At 37.7% G+C, this 17,124-nt stretch overlaps 1 protein-coding gene and 1 long non-coding RNA gene across 2 annotated transcripts in view; one reads left to right on the top strand and one right to left on the bottom strand.

Annotated features, from left to right (window-relative positions):
- The window catches only part of LOC147837138 (uncharacterized), a 23,757-nt gene extending 21,761 nt beyond the window's left edge, over nt 1-1,996 (bottom strand). Inside the window, exon 1 of the long non-coding RNA XR_015478703.1 lies at nt 710-1,996. This is a non-coding gene — a long non-coding RNA (uncharacterized LOC147837138). The remainder of the gene's footprint in view (nt 1-709) is intronic.
- fastk (Fas-activated serine/threonine kinase) lies at nt 1,367-17,124 on the top strand. Its single transcript, NM_001170819.1, has 10 exons — nt 1,367-2,007; nt 4,058-4,880; nt 5,151-5,624; nt 7,367-7,515; nt 10,196-10,412; nt 11,310-11,469; nt 11,569-11,660; nt 12,435-13,104; nt 14,761-14,875; nt 16,782-17,124. The coding sequence occupies exons 2-10, from the start codon at nt 4,100-4,102 to the stop codon at nt 16,866-16,868; spliced, it is 2,745 nt and encodes a 914-aa protein (NP_001164290.1). The 5' UTR covers nt 1,367-2,007; nt 4,058-4,099; the 3' UTR covers nt 16,869-17,124.

The following is a 17,124-nucleotide window of genomic DNA, read 5'->3' as shown; positions in this document are numbered from 1 at the left end:
TTTATCAAGTTTTTATGTATGTGCGTGTGTATGTGGGTGTATTCATGCGTCAAGTTTATATGTATATACACAAGTTTTATCCATGTTGTTTTGAACATCCAGTAGTATAGGTGTATATGCGAGTAATTTATAGGTGTATATACATGTGTTTTATGTATGTGTTGATAAGCAAAGTTTGATTTAAATCCTATACGGCACCTCATATTCTTCACATATCTTTAAAGCTATCATGTGCAGACTGTATCCACTCCTCCTTATAAGATCGTTCTCTAAATCTATCTGATAAACTCCCTGCTTGCTGTTTAAAATCTTCATCTCCACTGCCAGATCCGACGAATACGACTAAATTGAGATATAGGTAACGAACGTTTTAATGGCACAGGATGGTACGAATGTCCAGGTAAAATGGTGTTACGATCAGTGGGTTTTCGGTATAATGTTGTTTGTATACCAGATGCAGTCAAACTCACAAGTACATCTAAAAAATTCATTTTATGTTTATGGAATTCCATGGTAAACTTCAAAGCGTTAGAAGAATTATTGACATAAGAATGAAATTCCAACAGCTGAGTGCCACTCCATATTAAAAAAACATCATCAATGTAACGTTTCCATAGAACAATTTAAAATAAACTGTTTTTCAAACATACAGAATAAAAATGCAAAACTCGGTATTTTTGGAGCCTTAGTGTTGCCGCCTTTGATTTACATTTAATGTTGTCTTAATGCTCAACACACAAATCTGTAAAAACTCAACAAAAAATTACTCCAGGGTTTCAGGGTTTCTTGAACCTTTAAAGAACAAATTGTGATATATTGGAAGGCATTAAGAGAGATAAAAATTCAAAAAGCAAGACATTTATATCTTCATTATAGAATTTTAGTTTCATATTTTGAGAACTTGAACCCCCCAGCTAAATATTTTTCTTTATCATTTATTTGTAAATTTTTGTTATTTTATTTATTTATATTTGATGTAATCATATTTTTAATGAGGATGAAAAGATTAAGATTGTGAATGTAAATTGATTGTTATTTTAGTTGTTATTTTAGTCTTTTGTGTAATTTTAAAAAGTATTAATGCCTTTCTGTAACATGCTGTTCAAGCATTGTTAATAAAAACAGCCGCAAACTATTTTATTCTTAATGATATGTACAAATGATTTGTTCACCAAAAATTTCACGTTGATATTTTGACATTTTTGTTCTCTGAATTACAAAAAAAGGCATTAGTATTGGAATTGTTACTTTGATTTAACATTACTTTTAAAACCAGTAAAACTAGTATTTTGGCAAAGAGAAAAAAAACTCTCTCCGTCCCACAAACACGTGTTTCCGTACTGCCACTGTTGACTTCCGGGAATATGGCGAACACCGGGGCGGCGGACGACCACTGGTGGAGTGCAAGGGGAGTGTGACGGAAGGCTGGGCATCCCGAGTTCACAGGCCCTGACAGACGAGTCCGCCGCGGCGTCAGGACAGCAGCCTCGTGTATGAGTCTGCATCGAGATCATAGACAGAAACAGTTCCGCTCAGGCAGCTTTTACCTCTACTCTGATAATCACTGTCTGACTTTAGCTGCTGGGTAAGAGTCGTGCATGTTGATCAAGCCATGCCCTGACCGACCGCACCAAATTCACGCACAATATCAGCCATACTTTAATAAACCTCTCGCCGTTTTGTATCACGAGCAACACAAGTTTCAACACGCAGACACTGAGAAGTGTTTCCTGGGTGTAGCAGCAGCAGCTCGTTAGCAGCTCAGCTTTGCTCCTCTTCCGGGGCCTCAGCAGATGCTCCATAATTCCTGCTTTCACAACATGTCATTCCCCTTAAAGTCGTTACTACAGACCAGCTTATAAACTCACGCCGCTGTCCTGCACGTTTATCCGTCGAATCGACTAGAAAACCCGAACGATAACCTTGCCAATGCCACTGACTCCTGCGGGCGAACTCATCCTGCTGGCCCTGCACATCCATCCATGCGCCATCCTCTGAGATAAACATGTAAGCCTGATTTAACTACTGTATTCTTGAGGTCTTGTGGCAGATATTGTAGGAGAGTAAAATAGTACGTGTGGTCTGTTTTATTGTGGTATGTTTACTGTGTTTACTATGACAACGCTAGGATTTTACTGTCAATGAAGAGGTTTATGTCCAGAACTTATGAAGAAGCAGTTCACCCTAAATAAAATGTGTCACTGTTTTCTATTCCTCATTTCTTTTCTTTACAGAAGGGAACGAAAGCTAAAGCTGACCATTTTCCAAACATGACAGAAAAAGCAGACAGTAGTTCATGATACACGCACACATTTTGATATGTACTTCTAAAAGCTAAAGTTGTTTATTTACGCAATGACATGTTTGACAGCACCACTGAGTTCACTGTATGGAAAATAACTTTCATTTTAAAATGACTATTTAACATAATAATGCATTTAAAAGCTGTTATATATTGTTTGATGACAGATCAATTGTTATTTCCAGGTATCTGTGTAACAAGATCCTTCAGAAATTACTTTAATCACTATAATATGCTGATTTATTGTTCAATAATCGTTTATTATATTTAAGCCTGCAATTTTTGTCTTGTTTCGAGTCCAAATATCTACATTTCAAAGCGAAAACAAGTTAATTTTAAAGAACTTGAAAGGAAAAGCTTAAAGAAAAGTTGAAAACAAAACAGTATTTTATTGTTCAGACTCACACTGACACAAGGAAATGTAAACTATAAATTCATATTTATTTTATATCTTTTTTATTCACAAACTGTGCAGCTTTTTTCACTGCAATGTATCTTTATGGGCTTCTAGAAGAACATTTCCTGAGCCTCTTGGTATGGAACGTCTCAAATGTCTGGCCCATTTATTGAGACATTTAATAAACATGTCTCTTATAAAAAATTAGATGTGAACATGTCATGGCCAGAAGCAGCTTTACAGAAAACAATTCATCCATTCCATTTAATTCAGCTTAGTGCCTTTTTAATCAGGGGTCACCAAAGCAGAATGAACCGCCACAGAAAAATGACAAACAATGCAATTTGGAAACATTGCAAATAATGAAAGATGAAAATAAGTTAAAATGCTATATAAATACTGCTTATAGCAATGAATGTAATACAAGAAGTTATATTATTAAATATTTATGTTAAAAAAGTTTTATTTAATAATTCTAATCTAATAAAGAATTTGTAATACTGTCAAAAACACAAAACTTTCAGTTGTTAAATGTAAAAAAATTGCAGGACCATTCCAATTTTTTGCTCATTTCCAACTATTGACAGCAGATCTCTCAATAAGAAAGAGAGAGGAGGGATTCATACTTGAGATATCTTTACTGCTCTATTAGAAAAACTAATACAGAAAAACTAATAAACAGTCATACAGTAATGTTGTGAAGTAAAACAGTAATATTGTGAAGTATTCACAATACATACTTTCTGTCATGTTTTTACCAGCAGCTAAATATTTTTGTGAAGTCTGTTGTACATTTTTCTGGGATGATTAATGAAAAGAAAGTTTAAAAGAACAGGATTAGTATAAAATATTTTTTTTATAAATGTGTGTCAAAATCTTACTGTCCCCAAATTTTTTGGGCACATTCTTGTCAGGATAACTCAAACTTTGAGTTAGTTTCAACCTCATAGTCAGGACAATTGTGCTGCTGTTTAATAAAAATGATCTCAAGTCATAAATGAGGTCTGATTGAGATGTGATGATGGGATATCCTTCAGGAAAGGCCACATCATCTTGACAATTCTCAAGTTACTGTCTATTTCTGGAGCAGTTCCTGCCTGATTCCTGCCTTCATTAGTGTGGAGATGAGTTTCTGTAATTTGCTGGGGGAAAGAATCATATATATGAGTATAAATACATATATATATATATATATATATATATATATATATATATATATATATATATATATAATATACATATATATATATATATATATATATATATATATATATATATATATATATATATATATATATATATATATACACACACACACACACACACACACTCAATAAATCTTGTGGGTTTGTTTGTAGGAGTGTTCACTTGAACTTCGCTGCTGGACCACCCTGTATACCATGCTGGGGCTGCCTGTTCGCTTCAGCCTCGTAGCCAGCAGGAGATTCTCCTCGCCCCACCAGCCATCTTGCCTACTGAGTCTAGGTGCTCTCGCTAGTATGTACACTACACGCATGTACAGCAGTGGTGGAGGCAAGCCGGGTCGGCGCATCGGCCTCATGGGGGGAGGGCCACCAATGCTGGAGAACCACCACCACCACCATCATCCACTTCACCCTCACGTTCACCAGCCTCAGAGTTACCCAGCAGTTTACCCAGCCCGTCTAGATGCCCACCGGCCCCATTACCAGACCCACCAGCACTACCACACGCACCCTCCTCCAGTCGCTCACCTTCCCCCTCCGCACTACCAGCCTCACGCTCATCTGCACCACAGCAAGAAGAAGACCTGGAACTTCATCCATGAGAAGATGAGCTATGACACCTTCTTCACCATGAAACGGCTGATAGATCGCTCGCGAAGCGTGGATGAAGTGCTCCGATGGGTCACGCAGAATCCAGGGAAGATCTCGCATAATCATTACCCCATTGCCCTGCAGAAGATCGGCCAGCTGCTGGTGCTGCATCAGGCTGGAGGTCAAGCGGGTGGTGCTGCTGGTGGAGGAGCGGGTGAAGGAGTCCTGGCTGCATCCTCTGCTGCTGGAGGGTCCGGGGAGAACACCGTACGACAGATTTTAGATAATCAGGATTTCCAGACGCTCTGTGATGCTATTGTTAATGACTGCTCCAAGTTTGACAACTTCAGCATTGTTAATTGCCTTTACGCTGTCGCTGCTCTTGGTGAGTCCTGCACATTTAATTTGCACATTTAAATCTGAAAAGTTAGGTTTTCAATCATCATGGAGGAAACTTTGAAACATATTTATAGCACAAACCATGCTTGAAGCAAACACGAAACATATTTTCCATCACATTAATAAAAGGTTATACAGATATTAAAGCAGAACTCTTCAACACTTTAAGAAACTAGAAACTAAAAAGAGAAATGTAAATTATATAAGTTATGTATATCATATAACTCAATCTTTTGTGTTTCTCTGGTCCCCTCAGGCTTGCCCAGTGACTCTCAGATCGTGCAGGTTCTGGAGGAAGAGTCTCAGGCTCGTCTGTCCCAATTCAACCAGAAGGACATCTCCATGGTTTTCAGCAGCAGCATGAAGCTCCATCCGTCCAGCCAGCATCCCCTGATTGAGTCCTGTCTGGCAGGGTTGGAGAAGAACATTGAGCGGGAGCGTCATCCTCAAACGCTCTTCCTCCTGCTCTCCTACTACCGCACCAAATGGAGAGCGCTGCGGGCGGCAGACACAGCCTCGCCGGAGCAGCTGGTGGTGAACCGGAAGATCCTGCGGCTGGTGAAGCACACTCTGGCCAGTGTCAGCAGCGTCAGGGACCATGAAATGGCTCTGCTGGACGAGATGCTGTCAGCCTGCGCCAGAGAGGCCAGCAACAAGAGCCTTGAGCTCATCTTCAGCTCACACCTGTTCTACCAGAACCGGCAGGAGAAGTTTGTGAGCAGCCTGGCAGGTAAGATAAAGACACATTTGTATTTATAATGGTATAGTTCACTTAAAAATGACATTTATGTCAGAGTCTTCTGTTTTATAACAGATAGGCATGGGATGATAACCAGTTTCAAGGTACACCACAGTTTGGAAAAGTAAAGGTTTTAAAACTGCTAAAAATTAAAGTACAGTTTTTATTAAAGTTTTAAGGGCAACAGTATCTCCAGCAGAAAAGAATAATCTAAACCGAAAGCTATAGGTCAGCCCACATATCAGGAAGCATTTGTAAAACAAATTGCTTATTTACCTACATAAAGTCATGCTGGACCTGAATAGTGCAGTGACTTACTTGATATACAAAAAGAGAAACATACCCTAAGATGGCTTTTTTTAAGTTGTAAAGAAATCTGTGTTTTTTAAACTAAGGAACGATAGCAGAAGTCAATGATTAATTTGAATTATTGAGCCTGACATGTTTATTGTTCCAAAGAATTTTAAATGCTTCTTAAATTTAAATATGTTTTGTTCAATGGGGCAAAATTTGTTGTTTTTTTACCCAGACATTTTGCAAAGCACTTATTTTAGAGCAGTAGTCACAATATGAAACTGTGATATTCATATCCAAGGTTATCATACCGTCAGAATCTTATACCAGCCTATAAATAATAACAGAAGATATTTTGAAGAATGTTGGAAGCCATTGACTGTCATAGTATTTTTTTTCTACTATGGATGTCAGAGTCTACCATTTTCCAACATTATTCAAAATATCTTCCTTTTTGTAGAAAAAAGAAAGGTAAGAACTTTTGGAATGACTTAAGAGAGAAAAAACATTAATTTATGGGTGAACTATTCATTTAATTTATTTACGAACATCAACACACGCTGAAAGATACATTAGTATTTATTCGTATTTGTTAATATTAATAAATGAAAATGCTGTTGTTCATTGTTAGTTCTTGTGAACTTGCATTAACAAGCACAACGTAGATTTCAATTTGGTTATTAGTAAAATCAACATTAACTATGATACATAAATGCTGCACAAGTATTGGTCATTTTTAGTTCATGTTAGTAAATACATTAACTAATGGAACTTAATTATAAAATGTGACCAAAACTTTCAAACCTATTTCTAAGGTTGCACAAATTGTCTATAGTTCTGTGTGAGAACAAAAAGAAGCTATACTTAATAATTATTGTCATAATTTTCTTATTTGAGTATGTTTCATATAGTTTATATATTACACTACCATTCAGATTTTCAATTCTCATTCAAGATGCATTAGATAGGTTTCAAACTGGATTCCTGGAGGGCTGCAGCTTTGCACAGTTTTTCTCCAACCCTAATCAAACACAACTAATCCAAATAATCAAAGTGTTTAAGACTACAGACTATTAAGCAAGTGTGAGTTGGAGGTGGTTGGGGCTAAACTATGCAGAGCTGCGGCCCTCCAGCAATTAAGTTTATATGTTCTATCGTGTAGTAAAAATTTGACATATTAGCCATTTTAAATGTATATAAAAATTTATTTTAATATATTTGAAAATAGAACTTGTTCTTGTGGTTAAAAATTTGCAATGTCAAACCATGATTAATATGGTCAGTTCTGATCTATGCTTGCTGAACATAAGTGATTTGTAATTAAAATGGAAATGTAATAAAATAGTAAAACGTCAATGACTCATCAGTGCGCTTTCTACATTAAAAGAAGTTGTATTATAGTAGAGTTGTCTAACTTTAAATCCCCTTTGTCTTTTTAGAGGAGTTGCCTAAGAAGGTTGACAGCATCACACCTTACACCATGGCTCTCATCGCCAAGTACATTGCTCGCCATCGTCTGAGAGAAACACGCTTGCTAGACACTATTGCTGACTTCCTGGTCAAGAAGGGTGAATACCTGGATAGCAAGGTTAGACAGCTTGTATTGTTTCTTATAAAAACAGAAACTCCAGTGACCTGTTATTTTCCATCTAGAATGAAAAGTGTGTGTCTGCTGCATGCTATGTCTTGGGAAAGACATCAATCTGCTGCATGCATCTGAAGTTTAGAAATAATCAGTCAGAAATGCAAGGAATCATTGACGTTAGGCTGTTGAAGTATTACAAAATAATGCACACCCAAGGTAGGGATGCGACTATGACATAAAGCCAAGTCACACCTCGACCTGCGCATTGTTTTCCAATAATTCAGCAGTAAGATGTCAATTATTTTGCTTGTACTATAATCACCACACCTTGTGTGTAACACTAGTTTCCTGTTGTTTTGATTTGTCTGTTCTAGGCTCACTCACTTTTTCAAAATACTTATTTAAAATGAGCTGTATCAACACAATTCTCAACGTTTCAATTAGACAACTTCATTGTTTTATGTTCAATCTATTTATATTTGTAAAAACAATTAAGTTAAGTTAATTGATTTGTGTTGGGGCAACAAGAAGGAATTGTGTTCAACCCTGCAGTTTTTTACAGTGCTGTGTATTTTTTGCTGTTCAGTTATCTGAAAATAATTGCATACCATAGCATTTTCATTAGCCTATCAGAATCAAGCATTCAACAGCCCCATAGTATAATGATTGATAGTTTTCTTGACAGGCCAATAAACATTAAAAATAAGCATTTAAAGCAACACTGCAAAAAATCCTTTGCTTATTTAGATTTTTTGTCTTGTTTCTAGTCCAAAAATCTAAAAAAAACTTAAATTGTGAAGTATTTTCTAGACAATCAAAACTTATTGTCTTGTTACAAAGGTTCAAGACACCCTTGAGTACTTTTTTTTGACATTTTAACATATTTGTGTGTTGAGCATCAGTTAAGACAACATTAGCCCTTGTCAGCTTTAATTGTGGGGAAAAGTGGATAATTTTGAGCTTTTGTCATCTTCCAGGTTTAAAATAATTTTTGAGGCGTGATCAAAATCGGTGACATAGCGCACATCCGCAAGTGGAGTGATGACGTCAGTTTCTTATTATTATTCATAGCTGAGTTTTCTTATCCTATGAGAAGACACTGCTTCTTAATTATTCATGAGAGCACGTGCTTTCCGAAGGCAAGGCAGACCTGCCAAACTGTGAGATCTAATTACTGGGTGAGATCGCATCGGTGGATGGCACGGGTCGTATGTGTTTGTTTCTATAATCCACAGGGATTGTTGCATGATTTTCCACACAATGCTGTCAGGGCCAACACAGCAAAGCTGTACGAGAATTTGAGAATGGTGGACTTTGTCTTTCATCTGTTAAGTTAATTACCATTCAGACACATCGCCAATATCTGTGCTGCTGTGTTTGTCAATGTTTAAAATCCACCAGATTACCGGCAGGGCTAATGGTTTAAATAGACAGGGCAAGAGACCTGCTGCACTGCTATCCACTGTGTCTGCATTCAGACCTGAGGATTCAGGAGGAGAGAAGTCCTCTTTATTTATAGTGTTTATATACTTTTAAAACACAATTATCTTTATTGTGATATAACAGATTGTGGTTATGTGTATATGAAATTACGAATAACATATGTAGCAGGACATTGAATTACTGTTTATTTTTTTTGCATTTTAACTTTGTAAACTATAAATCATGGCTGTCCTCACGATTTGTGTCTCATTTTGTGAACCAACTGACAATAGTTGTTCGCTCCCCTCTTTTTTCCCTGCTCTGCCTGTCACGTCCACTCCTCCCTTTGCCAGCAGTGCTCCACGCCATCTCTGAGCATTTTAAAAAAAGTTTTTTTAGTTAGACTTGAACCGAAAGAGGGGGGTTTCATGACCCTTTAAGAAAACATGTGTCCACATTTAGTGATTTTTTTTCTTCCCCTAAAGCAATCTATACATTCACTCAGTGGGATAAGCAAACTAATCATGTCAAGAGAAAAAACAAGATTATTTTGTTTACCCCATTGGCAGATTATTGTGCTTATTTTAAGGGGAAAAAAACACTAAATTTTGGCATATCATTTCCTAAAACAAGACAATAAGTTTTGCTTGTCTATAAAATGCTTGTTGATATAAGAATTGTTAGATATTTGGACTAAAAACAAGAAAATATAAGTAAGAAAAGCATTTTTCAGTGTTATACTCATATGACCACCAATATTTCATGCATCACAGGTGATATTGCTCATTAGTCATTATATATAGATAGAAAACCTACAGATATATTTTTAGCTTTCATAACTTCAATTATAGTGTCATTCAAACAGCATTATAATTGGCTTTATTACACAATAAATGCTTTTTCACCCTCAAATCCTGTTTTTTCATTTTGCTAAATGAGTGACATACTGTGTTAAACAACATTTATTATGCTTATTTATTTCTATTCTGTTTCACTTACTGGTTTACTGGTCCTGCCCTATTGTGTTGCTTGTAGCATAATGCTCTATGGCTATTTCAATATGTATATTTCTGTATGTGCAATTTTGTCATGTGTCAGGCATTGCATATTGTGTTTAGTTTTTTTATTTTTAAAAAACATAAAAAAAAATATGATAGTATTATAGGCCACGAATATATATAAGCCACGTTTATAAAACCAGTAGAGCAGTATTATATATAACTTTATATAACGTTTCCCTTTTCCCTTTCTCGCTGTTTAGGTCATCCAGAAGCTTGTGTTCCCATTCAGTCGAATGAGTTATCGGCCGGCGAATGAGGCTCAGTTTTTCTCCAAGCTGGAGATGGTGCTTGAGCTGAAGGCTCTGAGTTCACCGCTGGCCACCGTCAACATCCTCATGTCTTTATTTCAGCTGGGTCACTTTCCGGGACTGGTTCTTCACCGTGTCTTCTCTCCATCCTTCATCAGTAATGTCATCAGTGAGTTTGTGTTTGTTTTGAGAGTGTTTGTGAATGGGCTATGAAGTCCAGCTCTTGTCTCCCGTCAGACCTTAAATTTCCTCCATGTTTGTTTTTTAATGTTTGAAGAACTTTATTTATAATTTGCTGGTCAGAGGCAAGTAAACACTGACTTGTTTGGACCACTACACACAATAGTAAACAGTTTATAGAAGGAAAAGCAATAGTGACCTCTGCTGGTGGATTTAGTAACCATACCTATTTAACAACATTTCACTGTCAACAAAATTCTGCATCCATAAGAAATAGGCAAATAAATACAAAAAATATTAGATTAAGTTTATTGATTTTTGCATTGTGTTATTGTCATGGAATAAAAAAATCGACCCAAATTACAATTACAAATTAAGGTGAGCATGTATGTTTTACAGATTATCATGATCAGTTATAAATTGAGTAAACATTGGTTTCATTTTTTAAAAAATATATAGATTTTTTTCGGTATTTCTTTGTACACTGGTTTGAAACTTTTCATTGCCAAAATTTTCATTGCCAATTTCAGCCAATTGTTATATATTTCCACAACCAACACAGAGCCTCTGGGATCGGAGAGAGGCTGGATTGATCCCCAGATCTTTAAAATATAATTTTAAAAACTATATTTATACTTTAACTTCAACTATTAAGTTTAGCGATCAATTTGGTACTCGAAACTTTTTTTTTTTTTTACATTTTTATTTATTTTCTTATTGTAAAACCTGTAATTTCAGGATACTTTGATGAAGAGATAAGGCATTTTTGGCAAAATTGAACTTCATTTCTCAGTAAAAAAGTTTACAGTCCCTTTTGATCATTCAAATGCCTTTATAAATAACAGGATAGTCTGAACTCAATTATTTTCTGTGTCCTGTAATGTAGACAGCCCGTATGCTCTGATTGTGCGTCGCTATCTTTCACTGCTGGATGCAGCTGTAGAGCTGGAATACCGGGACTACACTGGACCCCGCCTTCAGGACACACACAAGGTGCTCATGTTCGACCATGCTTTAACAGCTGATGAGGTGAACCGCAAATACAGGTAAGAGATGTCAGAAAACGACCTGTAAATCTATAAAAAGAATTGACTTAAAATTACCTGCATGACCTCCAGGAAACTGTTTGCGTGTCTGTGTTTCAGTTATAAAGGTCTGGTTGCAGAGGCGCTCAGACAGCTGGTTGGTGAGCACGGATACAAACAAGATGAGGTTCTTGCACCTGGATATTACACGGGTGAGTCAAGAAATGTGATCATGTCAAACAAATTAAATTATTAGTATTGTGTATTTATTTCTAATATATTACTGATGTCATTTGTTCCTGTGATTTCAAAGCTGAATGTATTCATCTTTTCATTTTTCCAAGACCCTTCAGAAAGCATTTTAATATTCTGATTTGCTGCTCAGAAAATTCTTTTGAATTATTATTACATTGAAAACAGCTGCGTGGAATTTTCTTTATACCCTCCAAAAATAAAGTCACTCAAAGTTTTTAGTGTGATATTTTATAATGTCACAAAAGATTTTTAATTTCAAATAAATGCTGATCTTTGGATATTTCTGTTTATAAAAGAGTCCTGCATGAAAAATAAAACTGAAATAATATTAATAAGAAATGTTTTTTGAACGGCAAATTAGCATGTTAGAATGATGTGTGAAGAATTATGTGAATTGAGTAATGATGCAAAAATATAAATGAATAAATATTCAAATAGAAAGCAGTTCTTTTAAATAGTACAAATATTAAATGTTTTACTGTACTTTGGATCAAATAAATGGAGATTTGGGTGAGCAGAAAAGACTCTTCCTGTTCTAAAACCTTTGACTAGTAGTGTATTTTAAAAACTTCTCTTGACTCTTGTTAAGTTTTCAGATTGACATGATTCTTCTGAAAGCATGAATGTTCATTCGGTGATTTTTATTTTTGTAGTCCATGCATTTGTTTGATAAACAACATACTGAAAGCCTTTTCATGCTGTTTTAAAATTCTGATGCTTTTTTATGTCAGATTTCTTGCTGTGGGTTGACAGCACAGGCCGTGTCCTCCCCATCAGAACAGGCACACCAGCAGCATCATTAGCAGCCTCTTCAACACCCTGTGTAGTGCTGAACCTTAAATCCCCAGATGGCTCTGGCTCTGTCTCAACCCTCACTACTGACTTCCAGAAGTTCTCTCCCTTTGCTACGTCACTAGAGGAAGAGGCCGACAAACGAGCAGGAGAAGAGTCTACTTTCCTTCCTGCTCACATGCGTCCTGCAGCAGCCTCAGGATCTCAGAGGGTCGGCCCTAACGGAACCGTCCCGCTGGAATACAACCCATATTACAGCACTTCAGATTACTACTCCAATCTAGCCAAGGAACACTCTCTGGAGAGCCAGGACAGCTCCACCCTCAGCAGCCCCTCGGACTGCCTGACCCAGACAGGACCCTCCGTTCCTGGGACAGTTGCCCCACAAGACTCCCTGTTTCAGTTTTCCATTGGAAAGATCCTGGAGGATGAGGGAGGTGCAGCGACAGGAGCAAACCCAGGGCCGGACTGCGAGATCGCTACATTTTATGAAGGGGTTTCTTACCCAGAGGGTGGAGAGAGCGATGGAGTGACCGCTTCTCCACTGCAGCTTCACAACCCAGACAACCCTGAAGCTGACCACAGGACCACAGGGGAGCAGGTCAAGAGGTCAGTCCTTCTTAGGGTGCTTTCACACCTACACTTTTGTTTCTGAACCTCTCTCGTTTGCCCAGTTAGCGCGGTTCGTTTGGCATATGTGCAACCACCAATCGAGCTCAGTTCCGTGCAAAAACAATCGCTCCGAGATCACTTGAATGAGGTGGTCTCGGCTCAATTAAAACGAACTCTGGAGCGGATCGATTGTAGTGAGAAAGCAAACGATCCGAGCCCGGTTATATCACAGAGTATTATGGATATGTAATTGGCATACAGCTATATGAAGAGAGAATTATGAGCATGGCGGGAGGTCATTCCAGACATCACAAGTCTCCCGGAAGTTTCGGTAGTCTCCCGCAAATGCACAGAGACTCCAGGATGCCCGCAAACAAGTGATAATCTCCCGGTAATCATGTGTCTCCCTTCCGGTCCTCAGATACGTCGCGCACCCTCCTCACCCCTCCCCACCGCATCCCTCCTCACTCTTCAGACATGTCGCGCGCACCTTATTAAACACCATCACACTACCACCTCCCCTGACAGCTGAGCGGGACTCTGCAAAATACCGTGAATCTCTGACAAATGTGAGGAGAGTTTACTCACACATGACTTGTTTTAGCTCTTTTGGTCCGTTTAGAAACTTTGAAGTGTGAAAGCGAACCGCGCAAAGAGCAACAATGTAACAATTTTAATCCCTGTTTCGGAATAACTGAATCGATTCAGAGGTGTGAAAACACCCTTAAATAATGCAGAAAATACTTGAAACTGGTAGATTTGTCTGGGTTTCAGATTCCAGTCTACATATTTTTTGCACATTTTACCTACTTGAATACAAAAATGATTACTTTAAATGGCAAGATGCCCAAAAAAATCTTCAAAAGTGCTTTGAAAAAGTGTAAGAAACAATAATGTGGTTGGATACCTAGAATAACCACTCAACCAACCTTAGTGCGCACCAATTTAAAATATTCTTTTAAAATATTTTATCTTCTAAAATGCCCTTCTGTCCTGAGCTTGTCATCAAAATTATTTGCTTAAATTACCTTCTATTAATCTCCTTCTTTTGCAATGGTGTATATGCAGACAGACTTTTAAATTCAGTCCGCCAGCCCCAGGGCTTCCAGTGAATTGTCATCCCATACAAATTTGCTGCATTTAAGATCTTTTTTTTTTGAAAAACAGCAATCTTCAAAACCTGGCTGAGATACGATGTAAAATGTGTCTCAGACCAAGCAAGAAGCACTGCATTAAATTATATTTTCCTGTGCCATGTCTTAAAAATATGGAAATTTTACACAGTATTTTCAAGAGTTTCTGCGATAGCCTGCCGCTAAGGACGGCACCTGCATTTAAACGGTCTTTGGTCTTTTTTTTTTGACGATTTTTCAACTAAATGGATGCTTTAGTCTATTTAACTCATTAAATTTGAATTACATTACGACATCCATGCTGTAAGAGGAAACCTTATGAAATTGAAAATAGTCACTTAAAGCTTTGACAGGAAGTTCTTCATTGGCTGAAAAACACTAGCTGTGCATGTAGTCCATTGTATCTATAAAACAAAACTTGCCTCAGTGCCAGTAACCTAGTGGTGAAGTGCATAGACATGTCTTAGGTCTTGCTTGTCATCACTAAACATTTGTTTTCTGTCATTTCTGTCTTATGCAGGGTTATTATGTCTGTGAATGATAAATGGCATTATTGCCATAATTCAGATGTGCTGGTCGGATCCAGGGCCATGAGAGACCGTCACCTGCGGTTAATGGGCTACAACATACTACAGGTGAACACTAAACAGTTTATTTGATTTGAGTTAATCAACTAATAATTACAGGAAATAGTCTAAAACAATCTGCATTGACAAAATGTCAGGGCTTTTTAAATGTTTTTTACATAAATGAAATCTATTTAATTAATAACCCATAAAGATATTTGTACTTCTACAACAGATTTATATTTGAAATAAATGCTGTTCTTTTAAATTTATTGACCAAATAGTTGACAAAACTTTTTTCACAAAAACAGGGTCCCCATTGGTCATGACAATTCTGGAATATCATGGAATTTTACTTTTAATTTAAGACATCGGAAGTGGGGGAATTTTATTTGTTCAAGTCGTAGAATATCAAGGACAATACTAAGGAGTAATAATTCCTTACATTTATATAGCACTTCTCTGGACTTTCAAAGCACTTTACACATTTTTGGGGGGAATCTCATCATTCACCACCAGTGTGCAGCATCCAAATTGTCATATGGGAATGGTTTGGAAATGGTCAAATGGGAATGGTCTGTCCATGATGGACAGAGGCCAATGGGCAAATTTGGTGGGATCGCAGGACCTCGGTTTAAAGTCTTATCCGAAAGATAATAATAATAATAATTCCTTACATTTATAAAGCGCTTTTCTGGGCACTTTACACATAGGGGGGAATCTCCTCATTCACAACCAGTGTGCAGCATCCACCAGGATGACGCGTTGGCAGCCATTTTGCGCCAGACTGCACACCACACACACACACACCAGCTGATTGGTGGAGAGGAGACAGAGTGATGAAGCCAATTATAATATGGGGAGGGTTAGGAGGCCATAATGGACGGAGGCCGATGGGGAAATTTGGCCAGGATGCCTGGGTGAAACCTCTACTCTTTTTCGAAGGACATCCTGGGATTTTTAATGACCACAGAGAGTCAGGACCTTGGTTTAACGTCTCATCCGAGCTCACTGAGCAGTATAGAGTCCCCATCACTATACTGGGGCATTGGGACCCACACAGACTGCAGGGTGAGCGCCTTTGCTGGCCTCACTAACACCACTTCCGGCAGCAACCTAGCTTTCCCATGTGGTCTACCATCCAGGTACAGACCGGGTGCATCCCTGCTTAACTTCAGTGGGCGATCATGTGAGAGTTGCACAGAGCTAGCTGCCGACTAAGATGGTGTTCACTGAGTAGTATAGAGTCCCCTTCACTATAATGGGACATTAGGACCCGCACAGACCGCAGGTTGAGCGCCCCCTTCTGGCCTCACTAACACCACTTTTGGTGACAACCTAGCTTTCCCATGTGGTCTCCCATCCAGGTAGCGACAGCACAGCGCTGTTTAGCTTTAGTAGGCAACCATGTGAGAGTTGCAGAGATCTAGCTGACTAAGGCTGTTGTTTATTGCTTAAAATTTGAGTTTTTTTTTAATCAAAATCTTATTTTTCTATACTGTATCATGTCTTGCACGTTTTGGCGCTCATCAACTGGCAGTCACTTAAGCCAAATGCAGTCAGCATGTTGTATTTATTAACTAAAGCAAACATGTTCAGGAAAATGTAAATTTCTAGAGCTTTGGCTACTAAATGAACACTTCAAAAACTGGGTGTTAGTCTGACTGCTTTTGTTTCTTTTGAGGTATATTATCCATAGTTGTTCTAATTACGGCTATTAAATATATGAAAATTATATTCAAGATAAAAGTATATTAATATTATACGCAGCACAACAATACGTTGTTGTTCTGTTCATTATAGGCCATCTTTTATCATTTGGCTAAGGATGGGAACCCTGCAAAAATAGCACAGTGTTTTCCACATTGCTAACCAGTAAATCAGCATATTAGAATAGTTAGACAATACCATTTTAAAGCTTGCAGCAGTATTGATTCATAATATTTTAATTGTTATTTGACTTTCTTCATTGTAGTTGCCCTATCTGGAGTTGGAGAAGTTGAACGGGATCGAGGAAGTCAAGCAGTACCTACACAAAAAGCTGCTGGAGGTTCCTTTATGACGACATGAACGGAGCGAGTGTGTGATCGTGTGCTTCAGAGAGCATGTGCCACTTGCAGGTTTCGTTGTTTTCAGAAAGACTGTGCTGTACGTGTGTCCATGTGTGTGCGTGTGTGTGTGTGTATGTAAGAGTCTGTATGTGCATTTGTACACACAGGATGTGAGCAGTCCATGTTTTCAGGACAAAACACAAGATGTCTGGCTGGCTGTTACTGTCATTCTTTAATTATACAGAGAACTCCTCTGGGCAAAACTGT

The sequence above is a fragment of the Danio rerio genome, chromosome 2 (genome assembly GCF_052040795.2).
Source record: "Danio rerio strain M-AB ecotype USA chromosome 2, GRCz13ab, whole genome shotgun sequence".
NCBI classification, from domain to species: Eukaryota; Metazoa; Chordata; class Actinopteri; order Cypriniformes; family Danionidae; genus Danio; species Danio rerio.
The sequence above is the reverse complement of the archived record's forward strand: the minus strand, read 5'-3'. Positions and strand labels throughout refer to the sequence as shown.